General features: G+C 35.4%; 1 protein-coding gene and 1 long non-coding RNA gene across 3 annotated transcripts in view; one reads left to right on the top strand and one right to left on the bottom strand.

Annotated features, from left to right (window-relative positions):
• LOC724885 (zinc finger protein 395) overlaps positions 1-24,170 on the bottom strand; it is a 98,330-nt gene that overhangs the window by 13,405 nt on the left and 60,755 nt on the right. For both annotated transcript variants that reach the window (XM_006566788.3, XM_001120785.5), the window contains exons 3-5: positions 17,028-17,245; positions 16,384-16,691; positions 11,443-11,514 (exon numbers count right to left, since the gene is read on the bottom strand). In XM_006566788.3, coding sequence (XP_006566851.1) covers positions 11,443-11,514; positions 16,384-16,691; positions 17,028-17,245 — 598 coding nt within the window. The remainder of the gene's footprint in view (positions 1-11,442; positions 11,515-16,383; positions 16,692-17,027; positions 17,246-24,170) is intronic.
• On the top strand, positions 5,983-7,141 carry LOC113218642. Its single transcript, XR_003304352.1, has 2 exons — positions 5,983-6,227; positions 6,541-7,141. It is a non-coding gene; the product is annotated as an uncharacterized LOC113218642 (long non-coding RNA).

Below are 24,170 nucleotides of genomic sequence, written 5' to 3'. Positions count from 1 at the left end.
CATTATTCTAACAATTAACGAATATTATGAATAAACAGAAAAATATCCATTACGTCTGTTTGTTATATTATTATTATTATTATTTTTTTTTTTTCGTTTAATAGAAATTATGCCTTTTATCAAATAACGAAGAGAGAAACGTTTAAATTTTTATATTATACGCTCGGCTGTAAAATATGTTAATAATCTTTTGTAAAAAGAAATGAGTTTATTCAATTGAGCGGCGAATAATTTAACGAGCCGTTACGCGCAACGTTTAAACGTTCACGCGTTAACGCACGTGCCAAGCAGGAAATGCAAAACGATCGAAAGTCAGTGGATAAATTTCACGCAGGTTAACTGATGATGGTTAACGGGTAAAAGCGAAAACGCATTTCTGCCCGCGCTGCGTCGTCGTCGTCGTCCTCGTCGTTGTCGTACTTTCCCCTTTCGCGCGAGCATTCCTCTTTCATAAGCTAGTTTTATGGACGAACAAGTCCCTAATAGACACGTGACTTTCCGACTCGAGATCGATACCGGAGAAAGTTGCACGAATGCGATTCGATCGATGTCGAAACTACGCTTATGTAAAATATAATGATGATCGGGTATCGTGCGGTATATTGCGTTCACAATACGTTTCGTATAGGGACTTTTTTTTTTTTCTTTCAGGAAGTTTTAGATCGTTAACCTCCAAATTGATTTCTTTCCACTGGTTGTTTATCATATAACGATTTCGTGAAATTTTAAATAATTTAAAAGCGTTTAATTTAATTGAGATTTGCTTTATAATTTGTATCGTGTGGGATTGCGTTCACAATACGTTTCGTATAGGGACTTTTTTTTTTTCTTTCAGCAAGTTTTAGATCGTTAACCTCCAAATTGATTTCTTTCCACTGGTTGTTTATCATATAACGATTTCGTGAAATTTTAAATAATTTAAAAGCGTTTAATTTAATTGAGATTTGCTTTATAATTTGTATCGTGTGGGATTGCGTTCACAATACGTTTCGTATAGGGACTTTTTTTTTTTCTTTCAGCAAGTTTTAGATCGTTAACCTCCAAATTGATTTCTTTCCACTGGTTGTTTATCATATAACGATTTCGTGAAATTTTAAATAATTTAAAAGCGTTTAATTCAATTGAGATTTGCTTTATAATTTGTGTCGTGCGGGATTGCGTTCACAATACGTTTCGTATAGGGACTTTTTCTTTTCTTTCAGCAAGTTTTAGATCGTTAACCTCCAAATTGATTTCTTTCCACTGGTTGTTTATCATATAACGATTTCGTGAAATTTTAAATAATTTAAAAGCGTTTAATTTAATTGAGATTTGCTTTATAATTTGACATTTAAATTTCGAAACTGATAATTTGATAATTTGAATGTAAATATTCGAAAGTTCGACATTTTTAATATTTTTATTAACAAGTTTTGAATTTTAATATTGAATTAACAGTTTCATACGAATGTATACGATTCCGCAAAATATTCCAAATATTTAAATCAATGTGATATAGCATGTGTTATTCATATTCAAACGCGTTATCGCATTCTCGTGGTCGAAATCTCACGGAAATGTCTCGCCACATATAGTAAAAAAAAACTCTTAAACGCATTGCTGCTCGATTACGAGCATCCATTCTTCACGGATTATATCACGTTTTATACGATTCTATAAATTTTTCTACGAAACTTTATACGCTTTCTTTCAATAGAAAATTTACGACGCTTAAACATTCAAAGAACAAACCCAAGCGGTGAACTTGCTTTCAAATCTCCGATATAATGAAAAACTTCACTCGTAAAACAAGATCTCCCCCAAAACTTTAGTAATTCAAACGACGAGCTTTTTTTTTATAACCAACAGAACTTTCAGTTTCTTATTTAATATCATAGATAACCATGATAGTTTGGATTAGAAGCTATTCGATTAAACTTTTTAATTTTCAAGTATAAATTGAGTTTTAAAAATCCGATACGAACCGATCGAACAATAAAATAAATTCCTTTAATAAACCTCGATCGAAAAAAAATAAGTTGATCTTGGAAAATTTTTAATCTTCACATTTTTTTTTTCACTTAAGAGTCCAAAAATTGAACCACTCGATTAAGAATCAAAGCACGATGAAGCACTGTCACCCAAGATCGATCGTCGTAGCGTTAATGAGGCGGATCGATTCGTCCAGCCAAGGCCCTTAAGAGCTTTAATTGCTCGCCACTGCCTTTACTGTTTGAGGTCAAGGTAGAGTCCACGGGAGGACGGTCGATAACGCGCCTGCGCGCGATCGTTTCGCGTTTTAGGCGCGCCAAAGAAAGAATAATAAACGAAAGGCGAAAAAGAACAGAGATAAAGAAAATAAATACATAATTAGATATGAAACGCGTGAAATTTCCTATTTAAAAATAATAAACAATCCGTGAAACTTCAAATTCAAAATATTTGTATCTCGATAAATATAAAAAAAATTTTAACCAAATATAGGCTAATATTAATATTCGAACCTTGTAATGTTGTATATTTAAACCGATCGATAAACTTTAATTATAAGATATAGCAGAGGCATCGTGATCCCTCGTTAAGGAAGTCCAGGGCCGGGCCAATATAACGTATATTTGGCGCGCGCGTAAAAAAACAGCAGGCCAGGACCTAGGACAACACGAGGCGGAACCGTATCTTATCCCCACCACCATGGGCTAGCTGTTCGGTAACCAGCTGAAATTCGCAATGGTGCCGCACACGGCCTTGACTCGCCTCCGCCTCTCCAACACCCAAACAGAAAATGTCTAACGAGGCCCCCCCCCTCCCTCTACGAAACGAAACGAAACGAAAGACGTGAAAGAGCGAAAAAGAAAATAGACCCCTTCCTTCCCCCTTCTCGATCCTCTTTTCTCCTCCTCTTCTCGGTTCGCAATTCGATCGACTCTTTGTCAGTCTGGTTACGTATGCACCTGCATGCACGTGACATCGTTTGTCATACAAGTGGAAGTTTTAGCTGTCGGGGAAAGGGACCGGTTAGACACGTTCGCGGGAAGAATGCTAATCTTATGCCTCGACTTTCGGGCTTTTGAAACGTATACTAGGTGTCTCGCTAATCCTCGCTAATTTTCTAACTTTTCTGCATGCACGGGATCATCTTTTTATTACAAGCTAAATAATTTGCGAACGCTTTCTCTTATTTATTTGTCCAATAAAGATTCAATATTATGGGCAATAAGAAAGAATATTAGAAAATAATAATCACGTTGAAATGATAAAGATTAAAAAAATGAAAATGAAAATTAACAGTGGTGGTGACTTTGCTTTTCATTTAAATGAGAAAATAATAATGGTTATAAATAGATAGCTTAATGACAGTATAATTTTAACAGTGATAAAATAGATAATAATAGACAGATAAATTAATGGACGGATAATGGACGAGTGAGAAAGATAAGGCTTGAAGTTATTTCGTATTCAAAAGATTAATTCTCTTTTTATTTAATAAAATAATTAGCTCGCACGTTTAAATTCTATGCTAAAATTTGAGATTGATTTCAATGGAAATTACTTGGAAAAGATAAATGTCTAATTATAAAATACGAGCTATCTTGATCACCAACAAGATTCATTGCAGACCATAATTTTTATACAATCGATTATGTAATGTGTAATTTTGATGTTAATAAAAGATTACGAACATAAAGATAGATATATTTGATTAAAAGTGCTGATAACAATTATCAAGCGTACTAGTATTTTATCTAAAAATTTGCTAAAGATTTTTAATCTTAGATCTAAATCTTAAAATCTTTAAGATAAATAACATTTAAAGGAATAAAAATATATATAAAATAAAAATTAGAAAGATGAACATAAATTTGACAAAATGAATACGAGATAATCTCATCGCATTTTTATCGCATCTACTCGTTTAATTTGATCCTTTCACGAACATTCTTTAACATTAAACACACATATAATATTAAATAATTCGCATCGATAAAAAAAAAATGATTTTCAGTAGTACAAACCAACGTTTGATCAGCCGGCAAAAGAAAATCGTACGTGGAACAGGAAGAGGCAAAGCTAGAAGTTTCACACGTGAAAATGAAATTGAAATGAGTTCCACGAAAGAAAATAACGTCACGTCGCAATGTTTTCGTTCCTTCCGGTTGGTTACTAGTTTTCTAATACTCGATGTATACACATGCACGCATGCCACGGCACTCCTTACTTCTTTTGCTCATTAGTCGGCGCGTCAAACCTTACAAGGTCGATGAAGCTATAGTTTTCAAGGAGATGTTCTAATGAATATATGCACGTTGGCCTTCCCAAGAACTTGCACGCATTGTGTCTCCAACATTCGCATTCCATTCAACAATCTCAAGATCGCGACAATGAGAAGTCAACTAGCATGGCGCGTATAGTCATAGAATACATAGATCGAGAGTGTGAATTTTCGATTCTGTTTGCGATCTTAGAGTCCTCTTGCGCAATAATCCATGAACTAATAATATTAGTGAATTTCCTAGTTACAAAGTAGAACGTTACGGATTACTTTTTCGTTACTTTAGGACAATTGACCAATTGGAAATAATTCAGTGAAAATGAAAAATGATAATATTATTTTTATTCTTTATTTTTATAATATTATATAATATTATAATAAAAGTTATTTTATGCATTATTGAACGAAAAATAATTATTTATATTTAATTCTATGAAGAGAGATTATGAGATTTGAATAATTTACTAGATTGTCAAGCGATACATATATTAACGAGAATAAAGCACAAAAGAATAAAGATTTCAATTTTATTAAACATTCAAATGATTTATATTGTAATGGAAAAAAACGTGTTTTTCTTTGAAATTAAGAACATAATATATATATCAATATTTATAAGATCCTGATATATATTTTTATAGTCTTATTTTTCTTTTTAAATCGTAATATTTTTAATTTAGTAGAATAAAAAGAAAATTATGATAATCCTATATTTTAAAAACTATTATAATATAAAAGTATTTAATTTCTGAAAAAATAAAAAAAGGAAAAAATCAATATAATATAAATTGAAAAAAATTATTTTCTCTTAGTAATTATACATTTGCGATAATATCATTTAAAATATATATATATATATATTCAATTAAAATTTTAAATTAAATTACAATTCTTCAATGAAAAGTAATACTATCTATCGATATAAAAATATATAATCTTTAATCTGATTCAAAGATTGTAATTACAAATACTATAGATCTATTTCTAACTGTATCACGCACGTGATATAACTGAATAAAATATCATCAGAGTCGATCTAACATTTAAAACCTTAATCAAATCACATCATCTAATTTTGAATATGTTAATTTTAGAACTGATCATTTATTATGATCACTTTAAATATATTAATACACTTGACATTAAGAACATTGAACGCACAACTTCGTGAGTTGTTTAATAATCAAATAATATTTGAGGTTATGGCACGGGCAAAAGTCGTCGAGACGTTTTGTCGATGCAATACATAACGTCGTTCTACGTGATTGTATTTTTAAACGAGAACCGAATATGTAATAAGAAGAATCAAATGGCTCGTCGAAGTTTGAAAGTATCGAAACAAAGAAGATCAGAATTTGCTTTTTAATTGCTTCAAATATTCAGTGTCATGGCCACCGACACTTATGTCACACAATTATTATTAACAATAAAATTATTTTCCATATTATTCATCGATTTGGTAATATAATTAAAAATTTTCCGTTAAGAAAAAAGAAATTTTTGAAAAATTAAATTTGAAACTAAATCAAAAAATTTATTTGACAAAAAAAAAAATTAAAATATCGAATCAAAAATTATATGTCGAAATTTAATTATTATAATATATATTAAATTATGTATATATTTAATTAATTAAAAGAAATCACAAAAGCAATCTATTATAACAACATAATAAATGTCAAAAAAGGAACGAAGGAAGGAAGAGAATTAGAATGTATGATTACACTTCAGACCTGATTCTAGCCGGTTCGTTGTTGCTGGGCGCACGGAAATATGTACTACAGACATTACGGTGAACGTCAAGTTTACGCAATATTATTACGTAAGATGGACGGACGTGTCACAATACAACCCAACGTCCCAGAGTTTCAACTGTACGCACGCATATGTATGTATATATCGTTGAAAATGAATCGGAACATCCGTATTCGAGAACATCTCTATCCGATATTTAGTAAATTTTTAAAAAATTGCAAAGGTAATTTCATATAATTTTTAAAATTCAATATTTTATTAAAAAAAATATAGCGATATATATTTAATTTGCATTATTATATATTTTTCAATTTTAAAAACGATTAGACATTTCTGAATTAGGTTAGGTTACAAAATCAATGTCGTCTTTAACCATCAATATTCACACAAACACAAAATTGTAAGAATTTCTATTACGCAATATGATATGAAAGATAAATTCGCATAATTTTCTTCTCGTTTGAGTTATGCAAACGACAGGTCGAATTATATAACTGATTGACAGGCTAAGTATGCTTTCTACTATGATTTTACAGCTGAATAACGAAGCAAGCAACGAGTATAGTGCACCGTGTAATTTTATTGCGTTAGATATATTTTTGGATTTACTGGGAAGATGCAGTCGACCTTGATTTCGTTGAGACGTTAAGTTATCGAATCTAACCACGTGTCAAAGAATTTATGGAAGGATACGTTACTCTCACTTGAACGTCCGTTGAACAACTTTAGAATTAATGTTTCCCGTAACGGCCACGGTGTCGCATGTACTGCTATATTTCCATAAAGCGCCGTCTACAATATTCGTCAACTACTCATTTTATCTATTATAAATTACTGTTCAAATATCACTAGGAAAGCTTCGACAAGTTAAATAGAAAGTTTAGTGTGATCGCATCGTGCGTATAAAGATATAAATGGCTGAATATAATCATGTGTTAAACGATTGAAAATTAAAAAGTATTTTTTAGCGATTTTTCCTTCCCTTTTTTTTTTTTTTTTTTGAAGCAGATTCAATTACGTAGAATATTTATATCGCGCTTTCGTTTTCAAATAAGGTTAAGTTTGCTCGAAATAATTATTTACATAATTTCGCAATGATAATTATTGTAACACGATATTTAATGGTAAAAAAAAAAAATTATTATTACACTTAAATTTATGATAGTATCTTATATTTTACATTTCAAATCTATCACATGTGGCTTATTAATGCCAACAAGTACTTTTTTTCCAAACTAAATAAATATTCATCGAGCACTTCATTTATTATTAAATAATTCGACGAAAGAATCTCTCTCGCAATATCGTACACGAGTTTTGAAAATGGTATTATAAAAAGAGCAAGATAAAAAAAAAATCGATCAACACCCATACCCAGCCATTTGCATCAAGTCCAATATCTCGCAAAATACCAAGCAACCATTTCCACCTCCGACCAACAGGATCCCACCTCTACTGCGACTACACGTTCAAAAACGATGCAATGCCGTGCCACGCGCGGCCCGAGCGAAGCCCACGCTCGACACTCTAGGTCATTTCGTGGCCCTCCACCCCAGCTGCCTAGGAACTAAAGGGTGGACGACGAGTGGGCGGAAAGGAAGGAAAGTTGGCCGCCGAGGCTCGCGGGCCTTGACCATCGCTCGAATTCACCTCGAATCTATGCACACGAACAACTTCTCTCTTTCTCTCTCATTCCAAGTTATTGTCGTGGTCGAGTTCGGAAAGAGGGAGACGAAAGAACGGTTGCGGTGGAATTAGAAATAAATCTTTCCGTCCGTGAATACTACGAGCGCGCGTGCGCACACGTGAATCGCGAGAGCACGAGATCGCACACAACTGCACCGGTCTGCACACGGATATCATTTCGCGCGCGTGCAGTCAGGGCCACGGTGACCTTAACTACCTTCCCCCACCCGGCCTCTCTGGGCCGGCCACCCCTCCGCCCCTCTGCACGCCGCCCAGCGCTGCAGTGCCGGCTGCGGTGGGAGGCAAGGGGAAAGGCACGTGCCAGCGGTGACGTCACGCACTGTGTGCACTGCGACGCGGTGCAACGCCGGCGCCGGTTCTTGCCGTGCTCCGTACAGATCTAGGTCCATGCGGAGGCGTGCGTCGCGTTGGCAATACTGTTCTGCGCAGACGCACCCTCTACCTGATGTAGGAAACGAAGATAGAGAAAGAGAGAGACGATACGATGATCTCGTATTAGAATTGATTTGCCAATTCGAAATCTTGAAAGTTTAGGGAATAAGGGTCGTGAAGAAGAAAGATTAGGGAGAGAAGTGAGAACGTGCGATTGATAGTGATTGTAGTCTGCTAGGGTGAATGAAAGTTATTCGTGGAGCATGGTGACTGGAATAGTTATACGAGACCTTCGAGCACAAGGATTTTGTAATGGAGTTACTTGAGCGGTGAAACGTTCTTAGTAGAGTTTGACGAATGCCGAGTTGAGGGTAAATATGGTCGTGCCAAAAAAAAGATTTGTTTATCAAACTATGATAATAATAAGTATTAAACATAAATGATTAAATAGGTAAAAATATTAATTAGATATCAATATTTTTTTTTCTTTTTTTTAAACGAAGAATTATAACATAGATATATCTACAGCTTCCATTTCAGTGGCGCACTCTACTCTAAATAATTTTTGATGGAATTATTGTTCGATGTGTCGCGATAACATCAATGTCAGTGCGATTATTTATCAGTCGCGACATTAGCGTCACAACGAACATGATTATAGCTCATGATTTCGAGAAAAACAGAATGCATCCGATTTTACCATACACGATTGCATCGTGTATCGAAGAAACGTTCATACCTCTAAGATTAATTAAAAATGAAGAAAAAAAAACTTCACCGAAATTAAATATAGACTTTACCAATACATATTTATAGAGACGTATATTTTTAGAAGAATTATGCAACCAACCATTATTTCGAAAATTCTAGAGGAGACGAGAATCGAAGAGCTTGAACTTGAAAAATCTATTCTAGTATTCTGGCACATTATAAATTTTACTAACAATCTTACTTTCTTAACAGATTTTCCCTATATCGAATTTAACCTATCGAAATAGCAAAAATATTCAATACAACCCATACTTTCGTCAATCAATTCAAGTAGCACGCAAGCAGATAGAAAAAGCATCGTTCCATCGACTGGAATACCATTTCCTGATTGTCTTCTATCCAGAGTTTTCCTGTCCAATACGATACGATACGCAACATCTGCCGGAGAGGAGAGAATCTAGAGGCAGCCCAATACGACCTTGATCGCGGATATCTCTGGAAACTGGGTCAGGTGCGCGAATTCGGACGAGTAAAATGGACAGGCACAGGTGGCGAAGCCAGTGAAAGTAGTCGAAAATTATGCGCTCGATCGCGCGGATCCAGCCGCGTGGCGAACGGTACCTCGACCGGGTCGTTGATTCCTCCACCGACTCCGGGAGGCCAGTTGAATGGACAGAAGTCGACTTTGCGGTCGGTGAAAGTAGGAGGAACCTTCGGGCTAACTGGGTTACGAACGTTCTCCGCGAAGATATATCGGCCCGTTGGCATTTGTAGAGGCGGCCTCGCAAAAGGACGGGCTTATAATCGAAAGCTGAGAACGGTTATGGCGGCACGGAATAGTTGCACGGAATAGTCGAAGAGAACGGAATATTCAAGATTCGAGTTCGCTCGAATGGAAAAAAAGATTCGAAGATTTATATATAAGAGAATTTTTAAATGTAAATATAAATAGTCGTGTCTCGGTTGAGAATAGTCCGATTGAGTTGCAAATTTTTATCGGTATGAAATTGCATGAAATTGGTGGAGGAAGAATATTTAAATATTGAGATTTAAGTGGTTAAAAGTTGTAGATGGGGGAAAAAGATTCGAATATTAATCGTAATCGAAGATACTTGAGAATTTTTAAAAAAGAATAGATGTATCTCGTTTAAGAATAGTCCGATTGAGTTGCAAATTTTTATGCATGAAATTGGTGGAAGAAGAATATTTAAATATTGAGATTTAAGTGGTTAAGTTGTAGATGGGGAAAAAGATTCGAATATTAATCGTAATCGAAGATACTTGAGAATTTTTAAAATCTCGTTTAAGAATAGTCCGATTGAGTTGCAAATTTTTACGTGAATTTTATTGGTACACGATGTTGCATGAAATTGGTGGAAGAAGAAAAAGGAATATTTAAATATTGAGATTTAAGTGGTTAAGTTGTAGATTCGAGGAAAAAAGATTCGAATATTAATCGTTCGTAATCGAAGATTATACTTTTTAAGAGAATTTTTAAAAATATATAATAGAGATATCTCGTTCGAAGAATAATTCGATTGAGCTGTGCGAGTTTTTTACCTGAATTTTTTATCGATATACGCGACCGACGTTGCATAAAATTTGTCGAAGAAAAGGGAATATTTAAATAATAAGATATACATTTGAACATTTTTTAAAAACTTAAACCGTAGATGGGAAAACCGACTCGAATGTTAATCGAAGATTGATACATACTTGAGAATTTTTAAAAATGAACGTATCTCGTTTAACGAAAAGGAATGTTTAAATATCAAGAATTAAATCCTAGATAGAAAAAGACGCTCGAATCGTTCATAATCGAACGAACATATCTCGTTTAAGAACGAAAAGGAATATTTAAATATCAAAAATTAAATCCTAGATAGAAAAAGACATTCGAATCATTCGTAATCGAAGATTATACTCGAAAATTTTTAAAAACGAACACATCTCGTTTAAGAACAAAAAAAAATGTTTAAATATCAAGAATTAAATCCTAGATAGAAAAAGACGCTCGAATTCGTAATCGAACGAACATTTCTCGTTTAAGAATGAAAAGGAATATTTAAATATCAAGAATTAAATCCTAGATAGAAAAAGACGCTCGAATTCGTAATCGAACGAACATATCTCGTTTAAGAATGAAAAGGAATATTTAAATATCAAGAATTAAATTCTAGAAAAAGACGCTCGAATATTGATCGTTCGTAATCGAAGATTATACTCGAAAATTTTTAAAAATGAACATATCTCGTTTAAGAACGAAAAGAAATATTTAAATATCAAGAATTAAATTCTAGAAAAAGACGCTCGAATATTGATCGTTCGTAATCGAAGATTATACTCGAAAATTTGTAAAAACGAACATATCTCGTTTAAGAACGAAAAGGAATATTTAAATATCAAGAATTAAATCCTAGATAGAAAAAGACGCTCGAATCGTTCGTAATCGAACACATATCTCGTTTAAGAACGAAAAGGAATATTTAAATATCAAGAATTAAATCCTAGAAAAAGACACTCGAATCGAAAATTTTTAAAAACGAATATAAATAACCTTAAGAATAATTCGATCGAATTTTTCCACCATCCGCTATTTCTTCTTCTTCGAAGAAGAAGAAGAAGAAGAAGAAAGAAAGAAAACTCACCTGTTCGCTCTCGTAGACGGCGCTGTTAGCTGGTCCATTCTCGATCGGGTCGCGGCTCACTTTCGCCCGGATCTGAAAAAAAGCATAAGGGTGAGCAAAACGGGTGAGCAAGTTTGCAGCAACCTGAGGCCGTTTACGAAGCGAGGCCGTTTTTTCCTCGAGCCTCGCCGTTATTTTCGGATTACACGGTCGTGCCGATTTTCCACCGGCATCCTTACAAGCGCGACCACGCGTGCCTAAGTTTAGAGCGCGGCGATAATATACCTCAAGGTTCAACTTGTTACCCATCTTACGAAATTACCGAAAATCGCCGCGCGTGTTTACATCGTTGGCTCGGCCGTCGTCTCTTATGTCATCGGCTTGGCATAACAACGCGTCTTAACACACGATCAACCGACGATTGCGATCGGTGGCCATTACTATGCTCAAGTTCACGAGTTCGAAGATGAAAAGTGGGCCGTCTAAATATATTACACGTGTCTTCCTTTTATTTTTTTTCTCTTCTTTAAAGATCCAAGTTAAGGATGAAGAAACTGTGTTTTGGATAAGAGATTAACAGACACGTCTTAACACACGATCATTTAAATATATTACACGTGTCTTCCTTTTATTTTTTTCTCTTCTTTAAAGATCCAAGTTAAGGATGAACTGTGTTTTGGATAAGAGATTAACAGACGCGTCTTAACACACGATCAACCGACGATTGCGATCGGTGGCCATTACTATGCTCAAGTTCACAATGCTCGAGTTCGAAGATGAAAAGTGGGCCATCTAAATATATTACACGTGTATGTTCCTTTTATTTTTCTTTTTTTTCTTTAAAGATCCAAGTTAAGGATGAAGAAACTGTGTTTTGGATAAGAGATTAATAGACACGTGGAGAGATTTTACGAAGATTGTTGATTGTTTTTGGATAAGTGTGTAGGAAATTTAGGAATGATATTTGAAAAGTTTTCTCGAAGTTAATGTCTTCGTGACTGGAGAAAATTTAATGAGATGACTAAGGAAAAAAAGAAAGGTAGAAATTGTATCTTAAGGGGGGAAAAAACTATTAACTTTTTTCGAAAATCAATCTTCTTTTCTTTTCTTTTTTTTTTTTTTTGAAGAAAGGAAAAATGAAGTATGCAGGTTTGGTTCCCAGGTATATTCTATATTCAATCCTTGCCTTGTTGCTTTCGTGTTACATCAAAAGTTCTCCACTTTTACTTCGTTCCGTTCCCTTCGTTCGACTTTTTTCGTATTCCACACGTACATTCCCGCTCGTTGATAGCCGGAGAATTTCGAATTTCCTCGTCGAATATTCGTCACGATTTAATCCTCTCCTAATTCCATCCACTCTAACACTACTACTGTTCTATACCGTCACTGTTTGGGAAAAATTTTAAATTTCAATCATCACACGCTTCCAACCCAAAACCTAAACCAGTATGATTTTTGATCTCGTATATTTTTTTACAAATTTAATTTAAAAATTTTTATCAACGTACAAAGAAATATCGTTGAAATTGTGCTAAACTTTAGATTCGTAAAAATTATCGAATATTACCAAATTTTCCAAATATTAAATAAGCTGAATATTTCATAAATCGTGTTCTATACTATCACTGCTCAAAGAAAATTTTAAATTTCAATCATTACACGTTTCTAATCCAAAAACCCAAACCACCAGTTTCATTTCGTATATTTTTTTACAAATTTAATTTAGTTTAATTACAAAGGAATATCGTCAAAACTTTGTTAAACTTTAGATTCGTAAAAATGATCAAAAATGTATTACCAAATTTTCCAAATATCAAATAAGTTGAATATTTCATAGATCATGTTCTATACTGTCACTGCTCGGGGAAATTAAATTTCAATTCAAAATATTTCACACGCTTCCAAAATCTAAACCACCAGTTTGATCTCGTACATTTCTTTACAAATTTAATTTAGTTTAATTACAAAGGAACATCGTAAAAACTTTGCTAAACTTTAGATTCGTAAAAATGATCGAAAATGTATTACCAAATTTTCAAAATAAGCTGAATATTTCATAGATCGTGTTATTCATTCCTTCAAAAATGAGGAATAGAAATTTTTACGACTCGTAATAATAGAACGGCAATTAATCGAGCGTTAATTATCTAGATCTTAATTTCCCGATAATCAGAATGTATCAACAAAAATTCTTACTTTATATGTGTACTCGTAAATTAATCTCTGAGAAAAATTTCTCGAATTTATCTACATTTGCTCTAAACGTAAGCATAAAAACACTTTTAATCGCACATATATTTTTCAACAAGAGTGAAATCTTTTCCGGATTCAAACCAAAAAAAAAAAAAAATTGAAAAAAAATCGTTTGAACCGATGGTTGGAACGCAGATGGAGTTTAGAATGGATCCGAATGAAAATCTAAACGCGAGATTCTCGATCGTTCGAGCGTGGCAAGGTTACACCGTTATTGGCGTGCTCTGCATTCAGACGATTCCGGTGCTTTTCTCTTTTTTTTTTTCCTTCTCTCTTTCTCTTTTCCACTCTCTTTTTTCCTTAGAGCCCCGGGTGAAAACGAGACGTCTTACACGTTTCGTAACTGTGCGTCGTTCACGATTGAGAAAACGATCGAGTGAAGAGAAATTATTTGATGGGGACACGATATCGAGGAAATTTCGTTTAGACGCCGTTTCCGAAAGATTTAATTTTTCATTATTCTTTTCTATTTAATATAATGAAGAGTTTCCATCGAATCTATTTCCATCAATTTTCTATTTTGTTTCGTCTCAATGGAGATGAAGAAACTTATTTCTTTCTCTACCACACAAAATAATATAATTCTCTTAGAATTATCGATTGTCTACTGCGAAAATAATAAAAAAGCTGAAATGAAACGCGTATTGTGCTTTTATTATACCGTTTATAATTGATTCAAAATTTAAGGTTAGGAAATGGAATTAGAGCGAGTATTCGCTTATTACGATAAACGATAACGAAGTTGCATAAGGATACAGTTATTACAATTACTGGAATTTAATAATCCGAGAATTTAAAACGACAAGCGAGTCGATCAACGAAAACTTATACTTGGAAAATAAGTCGGTAACGCAATGATATTTTACGTTGCTTTATATTATTTCTTAAGCGTCGTTAATCAAATTTTCGAGGAAGACGGGGATTACGATACGTCGCGCCACATATAAACATTTCGGATAATATCCGAAATACACATCGTAAACAGATGCTGCGTAATCAAACGCGATACACAACGCGATCCCTGGAAGACTTATCGCGACACGTTCGTCGCTTATAAATCAAAGAGATAAAAAAATTGTAGAAATATAAAATGTTTTCCAACAATTCAATGTTAACCAACACATACCTCGTCGTTTTCGTAGAATAATCCACTCTTTTATCTCGATCAAAAACTCTTCTATTAACCTACGTTTCAACCTAACCTATATCCTTCCACTTGATCCTTCAACCGACTCGATCGTTCATCGTTCAAAAACCACCGACACTCACACATTTCGTTTCAAACTCCTTTCCCAAACGTTTGAAACATTTCTAAGAAAAAACTAAACTTAATTGTCGATAAAATTGTAAGCAAAACGACTCAACGAACACGATTCGAACGATTTCATTTCCTCTCGCGCACGACAAAATTGTCACGGTTCGACTACCCTCGGTCGGTACATACCCCCCACTCCTCTCTCTCCACGCGAGCCGTCGTCACTGAAGCGACACTTGGGCACTTCGTTAGAAAAGGACACACCACCACCGCGTTTTCTCCTCGCCCTAAAAGATCGCACGGACGCGTTCGAGCTCGGTGTATGACGTTACGCAAGTGCGACCGGCTTTATCAGCCTCTCGTTTGTCGTTAATTAAATGTAGGCTTAGTAGAACGCGGAAGGGGCTACAAGTTCGAGCAGATAAGCCCGCCACGCCTTGTGAACCGATTTAATTGTGCGTCCCCCAACACGATGATAATTTCGGAGACAGGGAGGGGGGAGGAGGAGGAGGAGGTGGAGGATCTTCACGATGAAACTTCGCTGTTCAAGCGTGTAAAACGAAGGAATTTGTTAATAGTGGAATCTCTCGGATAATTGTGCGCAATTTTTTTTTTCCTTTTTGCGACATTTTGCGATTTGAATTAATATTTAGATAAGAAGTTTGAAATATGGTGTTCTCGTGGATGGAAGAATACCTGTGTGCAAGAAAGAGAAGGAGAGAGAAAGAGAGAAAAAATGAATAAAAGTAGCTTTTTTAATCTTATCTCGAAAGAGAAGTTTGCGAAACTTTTTTGCAACTTTGTTGTCGAGAAAAATGACGCACGAGAAGCGATAAGGAAACGCGAGTGCGAAAGTAAAAGTGGAAGATGGGAAGAAAGTAACGAGTAAAAGTAAATTTTTCGTAGATTCTTTTCCGCGGGGAATCTGCTTTTTTTTAAAACACAATCTCCACAAAGTATAAACGTATCCCCGGAGGAGAACCAAATCCATCAGGATTTATCGCACGAATTGAAAAAATATTCGCGAAATATTCTCCATATCGCAAAAAAAAAAAAAAATAAACAAATAAATGCAAAAGAAAAAGCCTTCAAACACCATCGAACCACCACCAAAAACGACGCGAGCTTTTCCAGAAAAAACCTCTTCTATCCTTCGAGAAGAAACAACCTTCTAAATATATCCATGACGATTAAGATGACTAATCTCGCGCGTCACCCCTCGGCGATAAAGCAAAAAATAACTCTGCCATAAAAGGAAGAATCAAGAACCTGCTTAGCTCGACAATAAAACGACAAGATAATTTTCCCTAGGCTGTTCCAAGGCCAAGTTCACGATTCGCCAACCAACCGTTTTCCGTAAACGGAATCGTCCTTATCTCGCACGATAAGCAAACTTCTCCCTACTCTATCTCCATCGATCGATCGATCGATAAAAAAGATCGCATCGAACTTACCTTCTTCTTTCGGGGGTGTTGCTCCTCGAGGTAGTCGGGCACTATGCCCTCGTCCAGAGTGGTGGTCGAGCCTGGGGTGCTGCTCGACGACGATCCGGACACGTTGTAAGGGTAGTGCTGTTGATTGTGCGAGGAGTGGGCCGAGGTCGGCCACAGGGAACTGGGCGCCCCCTCGTCGCTGAGGGGGGGGCTCGGGGTGCCGCTACGCCACGAAGCCCCGCTGCTGCTGCTGCTGTTGGACGTGCCGCCGACTCCCGGCGAGCCGACCACCATGCCGCCACCTCCGCCTCCTCGACCTCCCCAGGAACCTTCTCGATCGAAAATAGCAATAGAATTTCTAATTAAACGTTTTTCATCCCAAAAGTTTTCTTCTTAAGAATATTTTTTTCGATTTGAAAAAAAAATCGTTCAAACGGCGATATTCTGTATCTACATACTCGAAGATTAATGATTGAAAGATCGTCGCGATCGAGTAATCTTTGAGATTAGATAGAACCTGTCGTCAGACATCGAGGCAAGGTTGAATTTATATACAGTTACGTTCTTTGATCAATTTTTCTTTGCTCATATATATATAATCTTTCTTTTTAAAATGAACGCGATAATTTTATACAGGGATTATTCAGATGTAATGTAATACTAACCGTAATTATGTTGGCAGTGTAACGGTAAAGGATTGTGAGGGCTGTGTGGCGAGCACGAGAGCGACATGAGAACTAGCGCGGCTGTGCATTCGTCCATGCAGTCGCCGCGCTCGTTTGTGCGACACCCCTCGCGACCACATCCGTGGGGTATTCGCTCGCTCCAACCGCTGAACGATCGTTCAGAATCGTTGCTCGAGCTGGGTCGCCGCTTTCTGGATCTGGAACAATCGATAATCCACGATTCGCGGGTTAGATTATCGTAAATTCAAGATTCGTTGAAATTAAGTTAGGTTAGGTCAGTCTAGATTATCGCGAGTTCATTCGATTACACGATTGAATACGATGAAATTGTAATTTCATTCGTTCTTTTTCAAATCTTCAAGTTTTTTCCCGCTTGGAACTCCGTAACCGTTGAATGCGCGTCAATCGTGCGCGCATGCGCGTTACACACGAAACGACAAACGATCCGATGACAAAGTAAAAACTCGACAAACGTGATCTGTTCACGTAATACTATACGCGGCGTAACGTAACGCAGATTAGCGGGCGAACACGCAAGTTTCGTAACGGAGGAAGTTTCGTTTTCCCGCTTCCTACGATTTTCCATTCTTTTCTCCCTCTCTCTCTCTCTTTCCTTTTTCCCTCCTCGGTTTTTCGTAGAAGAACGCTCCACTAAAAACGTAACACGAGTACACACGTAGTCCGTCACGACAATAAGAGGCTGTCGTCCGTAAAGAGCAACAATGGATCGTTGCCGGCCTTTTCCCGGAATTTCGCGCTTCTGTAATTACGTAAAATAATGTTTTTTTCTTTTTTTTTTTTTTTTCAGTCGATATTCCACTGGTCGGGGCGGTCGTTGTACCGTAATGTTCCAACGTGCTGTAAATTACAATTTTCCAAGAAGAGTCGGTAAAGATGGCAACGATATGACCACGCGACCGGCTTCTTGCTCCCCCGAATTAGGTTAACTTTGTCACTCTTTCCGATCTTTCGCTGTTTAATGAGTTTTTGTCGTAGAACATTGAATATAATGGAACAAAAGTTTTTAAATATTACGTTAATTCTTTTGCAGTAATTTCAGAAATAATTATATTCCGTGACGATTCTGATTGATTTGATAATTCAAACGGACAATTGTTTATTAAATCTAAAAAATTTTTAATTTTTTTGTATTATAATTATTCGAAATTTTACAGAACGAACGAAAAGATTCGAAATGATTTTGATAGATTGTCAGTTTTCATGGTTTAGAAGGATTCGCAAGATTGCTCGGTGTCGAAAGGTAAAAGATAAGTTTCTTGGGGGAAGACACCCCTTGATACGGTAGATCGCAAGTAGATCGGATGTTTCGACACTCGACACCGAGTAATCGATAGAAACCTGTAACTTTCTAGGAAATTATAGGGTAAAATTTCCTCTCGTTACCTTAGCGTATCAATCCCTTCTCGCGAGGTAATTTTTACTTCTAATTGGAAATACCGATATTTTACTTTTAAAGAAATTTTTTTGTAGCTAATTTATATACTACAACGTTAAATAAATACACTCAAAAAATTATACCATTATTACACGTTTGAACTTGAGAAATATATATAAAAATTATCGTCCAATAATTAAATTTCTACGTCGAATCTAAAGTTACACAAAGTTTATTATCGTTGGAAAACTAACCTAAATCTTTTAGCTTTATCTTCCCTTATCTTACGGAACACCGGTAGTAATATCCACTACAAACGAGAAGGAGAGGGAAAGAGAAAAGAAAAAAAAGAGAGAAGGAGAGGGAAAGAGAAAAGAAAAAAGAAAAAAAAAGAGACCGAAATCGTCCGAAACAAGCATTGCTCCTCACCATTGTTGCCGTTCCCGTCGCTCGATGCACTTTCTACGATCTACAAGTTTCACCTACCCGTGTAGTTCTTTCTCCCTTCTGCTTTCCGCAGAACTTTCCAGAGAAGCGAGAAACCTTAGAACTTCAGCCTCAAACTCCATGGAGCAGCAGTTCGGGGTACGGGCAACACGAGGAACAGAGATACACGAAGTACGTGTACACGAAGGACACGATATCTGTGCGCTTTAAGTTGGAGGGAGAGGGGGTGAGGGGGAGGGAGGAGGGAAGGGAGGTGCGAAACGTAGTCAAGGCCACCGCTTAGTCGTTCCGCTCGGAGCGGTACATCGGAGAGTCGAAAGTGAAACGTCGCGTTTACCCGGCAGAATGACGCACAAACTAGAAGACACGGTATTTCGAAAGTAACACCACCTTCTCTCTGCCTTTCAAGATCACTGTTCAATCTAATCACATCACTGTAATAGATCACTGTGCACAATGGAACGTGTTTAATAATAAACATGGAGAAAATCGGAGAATCGTCGATTGCACGAGATTTTCGGCACTACTGTTTCCCAAACACTGCTTACTCTATTCGGTCTAAATCTACTCTGGCGCCCTCTGCTCTTTGTTTGTCATGTATCGCCTGCAGGTCCGATTTTAACAGATGTACAGTTATGCTTTTGTAAATTGACCATTAGGCGCACCATGTTTCACCTTAAAGGGATTTTTCTAGAAAATGAAGAGTGTCCTTTCTTATTGGGGAGACATATAATGATTAATTGGTAAACTAAATACCGTTTAAAAATCTTTTAACGGTAGAGAAATATATATATATATATATATATATATATATATATATATTGGTATATTCGTATTTCGGTCGATCGTACACCGTGAAATTCTATCGTACGAGCGAAAAACGATAGCAAGTGGAGGAAAATCGGTGAAATTCTGATCCGTTTAATCCGTTCTCTGAATGTTCGAGAACGAAACACAGAAATACAAATCCGATCATCTCATTTTCGTGATCGTGCGTATAAGTCGAATACCGAGCACATGAAAGTTAAGTCGGGATAGATGGATAGACTACGATCGGTCGATAATTACCGTGCAATTGCAACAGGTAAGTGGAAGGTAAACGAAAGAGAGGAGGAGGAGGAGGAGGAGGAGGAGGAGTAAGAGAGTTGTGCCGCGTGGAAACGCGCTTGAAGGTAGGTCGGGTGGGGGAAGAAAACTTCGAAGTATACCATGGATACCGTTAGAAACGGCATCTACGCTCAACCGAGGATTTATGGTTATTCGTTGCTATAATCCAATCTAAAGTATTATATGTATATATACCTACGAAAATACTTCACAGAAATTTTTAAACGATTATAAAAAATGAAACAAATTTTGGTTATTTTTGCTTTTCGTAAGGAATCGATAAAAATAAATAAGAAAAGAAAGAAAAATATCATTAAATAATTAATCATCGAAGAGCACAATTGAACAGACAAAGAAAAAGAAACTTTTTTTCTTTCGAACGCGGCCTAAAATTCGTTTCATTCGATCCATATTCCGCAAGAACTTTACCGCATCTCGACTTTCAAAAATCACCCTCGAAGGTTACAAGCATCACGGTTGACAGCTCGGACAATTTTCGATCTCGAAAAACCGCTTATCCGTGTCGCTGTCGTTTTAATTAAAGAGACGCCGCCACGCTTTGCCTCGCTAGAACGCTGCTCGCGAAACGCTGCAAAAACGAAAGAGAAAGTAAATTGGCTCGATAGCAGCGCGGCATCGAATAATTCCACCGGCTGCCTTGTACTTGGTGGACCGTTCGACGATCGCGAGTCAAGGTGGACCGGGATAATCTTCCTCCTCGTCGTCGACCGCGTCGACGCTTTTTCTCCCCCCGTTCCCTTTTCTTTGACGCGCGCGTTGCGTGTTAATCGCGAGCAAGCACCGTTCACGAAAATCGAAATTGGGCCGTGAGAAAAACCTGGTGAGAAGCTTCGCGCGATCGATGATCCCACTCTTTCTCTTTTCTTATTCTATCTATCTATCTCTTTTTTTTCTACTGATTTTTTTTACGCTTTTCATTGAAACGTACCGAATTTTTGACGATAAAATAAAAATATTTCTGGAAACTGTATATATACATCTGCTTCATTTTTTTTGATAATTTGATTGAGGTATTTTTTATGTAACTTATGTAATAATAATAATATTTAGAAATTAAGAATTAAAATTTGTAATATTTTAAATAAAATAAAAATATTCTGGAAATTGTATATATATATCTGCTTCGTGGAGGATTTAATTTGATTGAGGTTTTTATGTAATAATAATATTTAGAAATTAAGAATTAAAATTTGTAATATTTTAAATAAAATAAAAATATTCTGGAAATTGTATATATATATCTGCTTCGTGGAGGATTTAATTTGATTGAGGTTTTTATGTAATAATAATATTTAGAAATTAAGAATTAAAATTTGTAATATTTTAAATAAAATAAAAATATTCTGAAAACTGTATATATACATCTGCTTCATTTTTTTTTGATTGAAGTTTTTATGTAAAAATTAAAATTTGTAACATTTTAAATAAAATAAAAATATTCTGGAAACTGTATATATATATCTACTTCATTTTTTTTTGATAATTTGATTGAGGTTTTTATGTAACTTGTGTAACAATAATAATAATATTTAGAAATTAAAATTTGTAATATTTTAAATAAAATAAAAATATTTCTAGAAATTGTATATATATATCTGCTTCGTGGAGGATTTAATTTGATTGAGGTTTTTATGTAATAATAATAATAATAATATTTAGAAATTAAGAATTAAAATTTGTAATATTTTAAATAAAATAAAAATATTCTGGAAATTGTATATATATATATATATATATATATATATATATATATATATATCTGCTTCATTTTTTTTGATAATTTGATTGAGGTTTTTATGTGACTTGTGTAATAATAATAATGATATTTAGAAATTAAGAATTAAAATTTGTAATATTTTAAATGTCTTGAAAATATACATTTTTTTCAATCGCGCACAGGTATAAGCGAACATATCACTGGAAGGGGAGAGATCCAAGTTTTTCAATTAACGTCCGTGGATTTCAACCCTTTGTGGAGCCGACAGGACAGGTTCGCCTGTTCCAGTTTCATAGTATAATACACGTAACGTTTTTATTACTTTTAGATATTTCAATCGAGATGAGCAATTTTATTATACACATTTTTCCATTATCGCGTGAAAATGATGATTTTCAGAATCATTTCGATCGAATTGCTCTAAACACACCGATTAGATTATTTTATCTTAATCCATTTCGAGTTCTACCACTAATCGTCATTTCGAAAAAGATTAAAAGTCGTTAAGAGCTCGTCAACGTTTTCAACAATAAATCAATTCGAGGGATATTAAAATTCCTATATATATATATATATATATATATATATAAAATTACAACAATCAGAGATAATTTACAATAATAATTTGCGATAATGACAAAGGAGGGAAAAAAAAAAAAGATATAATCATTAACGAGTCGATCAATTAGCGAGAAACGGAAGTGTGCACACGTTCGCGTGCTACTAAAATTATATTTCATCGCGTTATCATCTCGATAACGACGTTGTGCAACGTTGAGAACGAGCAATGATCGAGGAGAGGGATCGTAAGTAATCGCCCCTCCCCCATCCTTCAACGATCTTCAAAAAATTTCTTCAAACTATATATCGATTGGAAAAACGTGACAACGATCACATTTAATCCTTTCCGACTATACCCATTAGAGGATTAGACGCGTAATGGCGGTAGGGATTTTCCAGGTTAATGGCGGTTGTACCGTTATTTTTCAGGTAGAGAAGTTTTACGATCGAGTATCGAGGGCATTTTGTCCAAATGGCTCCAATAATGCGTTATGGTTCAATGGGCAAATAATGAGAAAAGTAATATTGGCAGTTAATGGTAAATATAATATTGCTAAATGTTCAGGCTAATATGAATACGAAATCTTGGAGAAATTTTTTCCAATATTACTCCTAATATTGTTGCTATTATATATATATATAGTTCGTTTTATCACAATGATAAAAAAAGAATTAACGAAAAGAAAATATTCTTAAAGTTTCCAGGAAAAAAATAAGATCAAATTAAGAAACGAGTTTCTCAGAACAACTCGATCAATGATCCCCACGCATGTAACCTTCGACTAATCTCGTCTTTCTTTCAACAAAAATTTACTCAAGCGATAAAAATGGAAGCCATATATAATACAAAATTCCTCGTGTAAAATCTAAAATCTACGAGTATATAATAAAATGTATAAACGAGTATATAAAAAGTAACTTATTATCTATCTGCCTTATATTATTTCCTCTCGAAAGAAAAGAAAAAAAAAATTTCTAAAATTCCAGCAAACAAAATCCCAAAATAAGAACAAATAACAAAAGATATCAGGTTAGAGAAAAGAGCGTCTACCAGAGAGAGCAGAAGCTTCTACGTTCTTTCTTACGTACAGTATGCGTCGTTTCATCTTCGATCTAATTTTCCCTCGGCGCCGATCGGACTTGGACTGGGTGAGGCGGTTGGTAAAGGGGAGAGGCTGATTCCGTGTCCTGGCGTACCCCTGGTGTACCCACGCTCGCGGTTGCCCCAGAAACCGTAATGCACTTCTCTCTATATGGGTCGGGAAGCACGTTGATCCATATTCGGGGCGGCATCCCCCTCGCGTGGCCGAGGGGGGGGAGGAACTGGGTCACTAGGAGGAGGACCCGTGGTGGTGCGCCTGGCCACGCGAAAACCCGTGTGTTGCTAGCCGGCCACGACTTTTCCGGATCGGCGCTTTTTATCTTTCGTTTCGTTTCGTTTCAACGAGGCTTTCGAATTGTAATATTTTATTTTCGTTCAATTTTTGTTGAATTTTTGTTGGAAGGAAAATTATTGTTCGTCGTTGAATCGATGACAATGGCCTTTATTTTTCACGAGCTTTAAGCAAAGGTTTAAGGAATTGGGTTTAGATATTTTTTTGATTTAAATCTAATGGCGGAGAGAAAATTCTTTTTAGTTTTGTGGATACGCTTTTTCAGCGTATGGATGTTGTAGTTTTTCTTTTTTTTCTTTCGTTTTAATTTTGAAGAGTTGGCCTTTCACGAGCTTTAAGAAGGGTTAAGGAATTGGGTTTAGATATTTTTTTGATTTAAATCTAATGGTGGAGAGAAAATTCTTTTTAGTTTTGTGGATACGCTTTATCATGGATATCGAACAGCGATGTCGTAGTTTTTCTTTTTTAATTTTTGGAAG

This window comes from Apis mellifera, linkage group LG3 (assembly GCF_003254395.2).
Source record: "Apis mellifera strain DH4 linkage group LG3, Amel_HAv3.1, whole genome shotgun sequence".
Lineage (NCBI taxonomy): Eukaryota > Metazoa > Arthropoda > Insecta > Hymenoptera > Apidae > Apis > Apis mellifera.
Note: the sequence above shows the minus strand (reverse complement) of the source record. Positions and strands in the feature narration are given on the sequence as shown.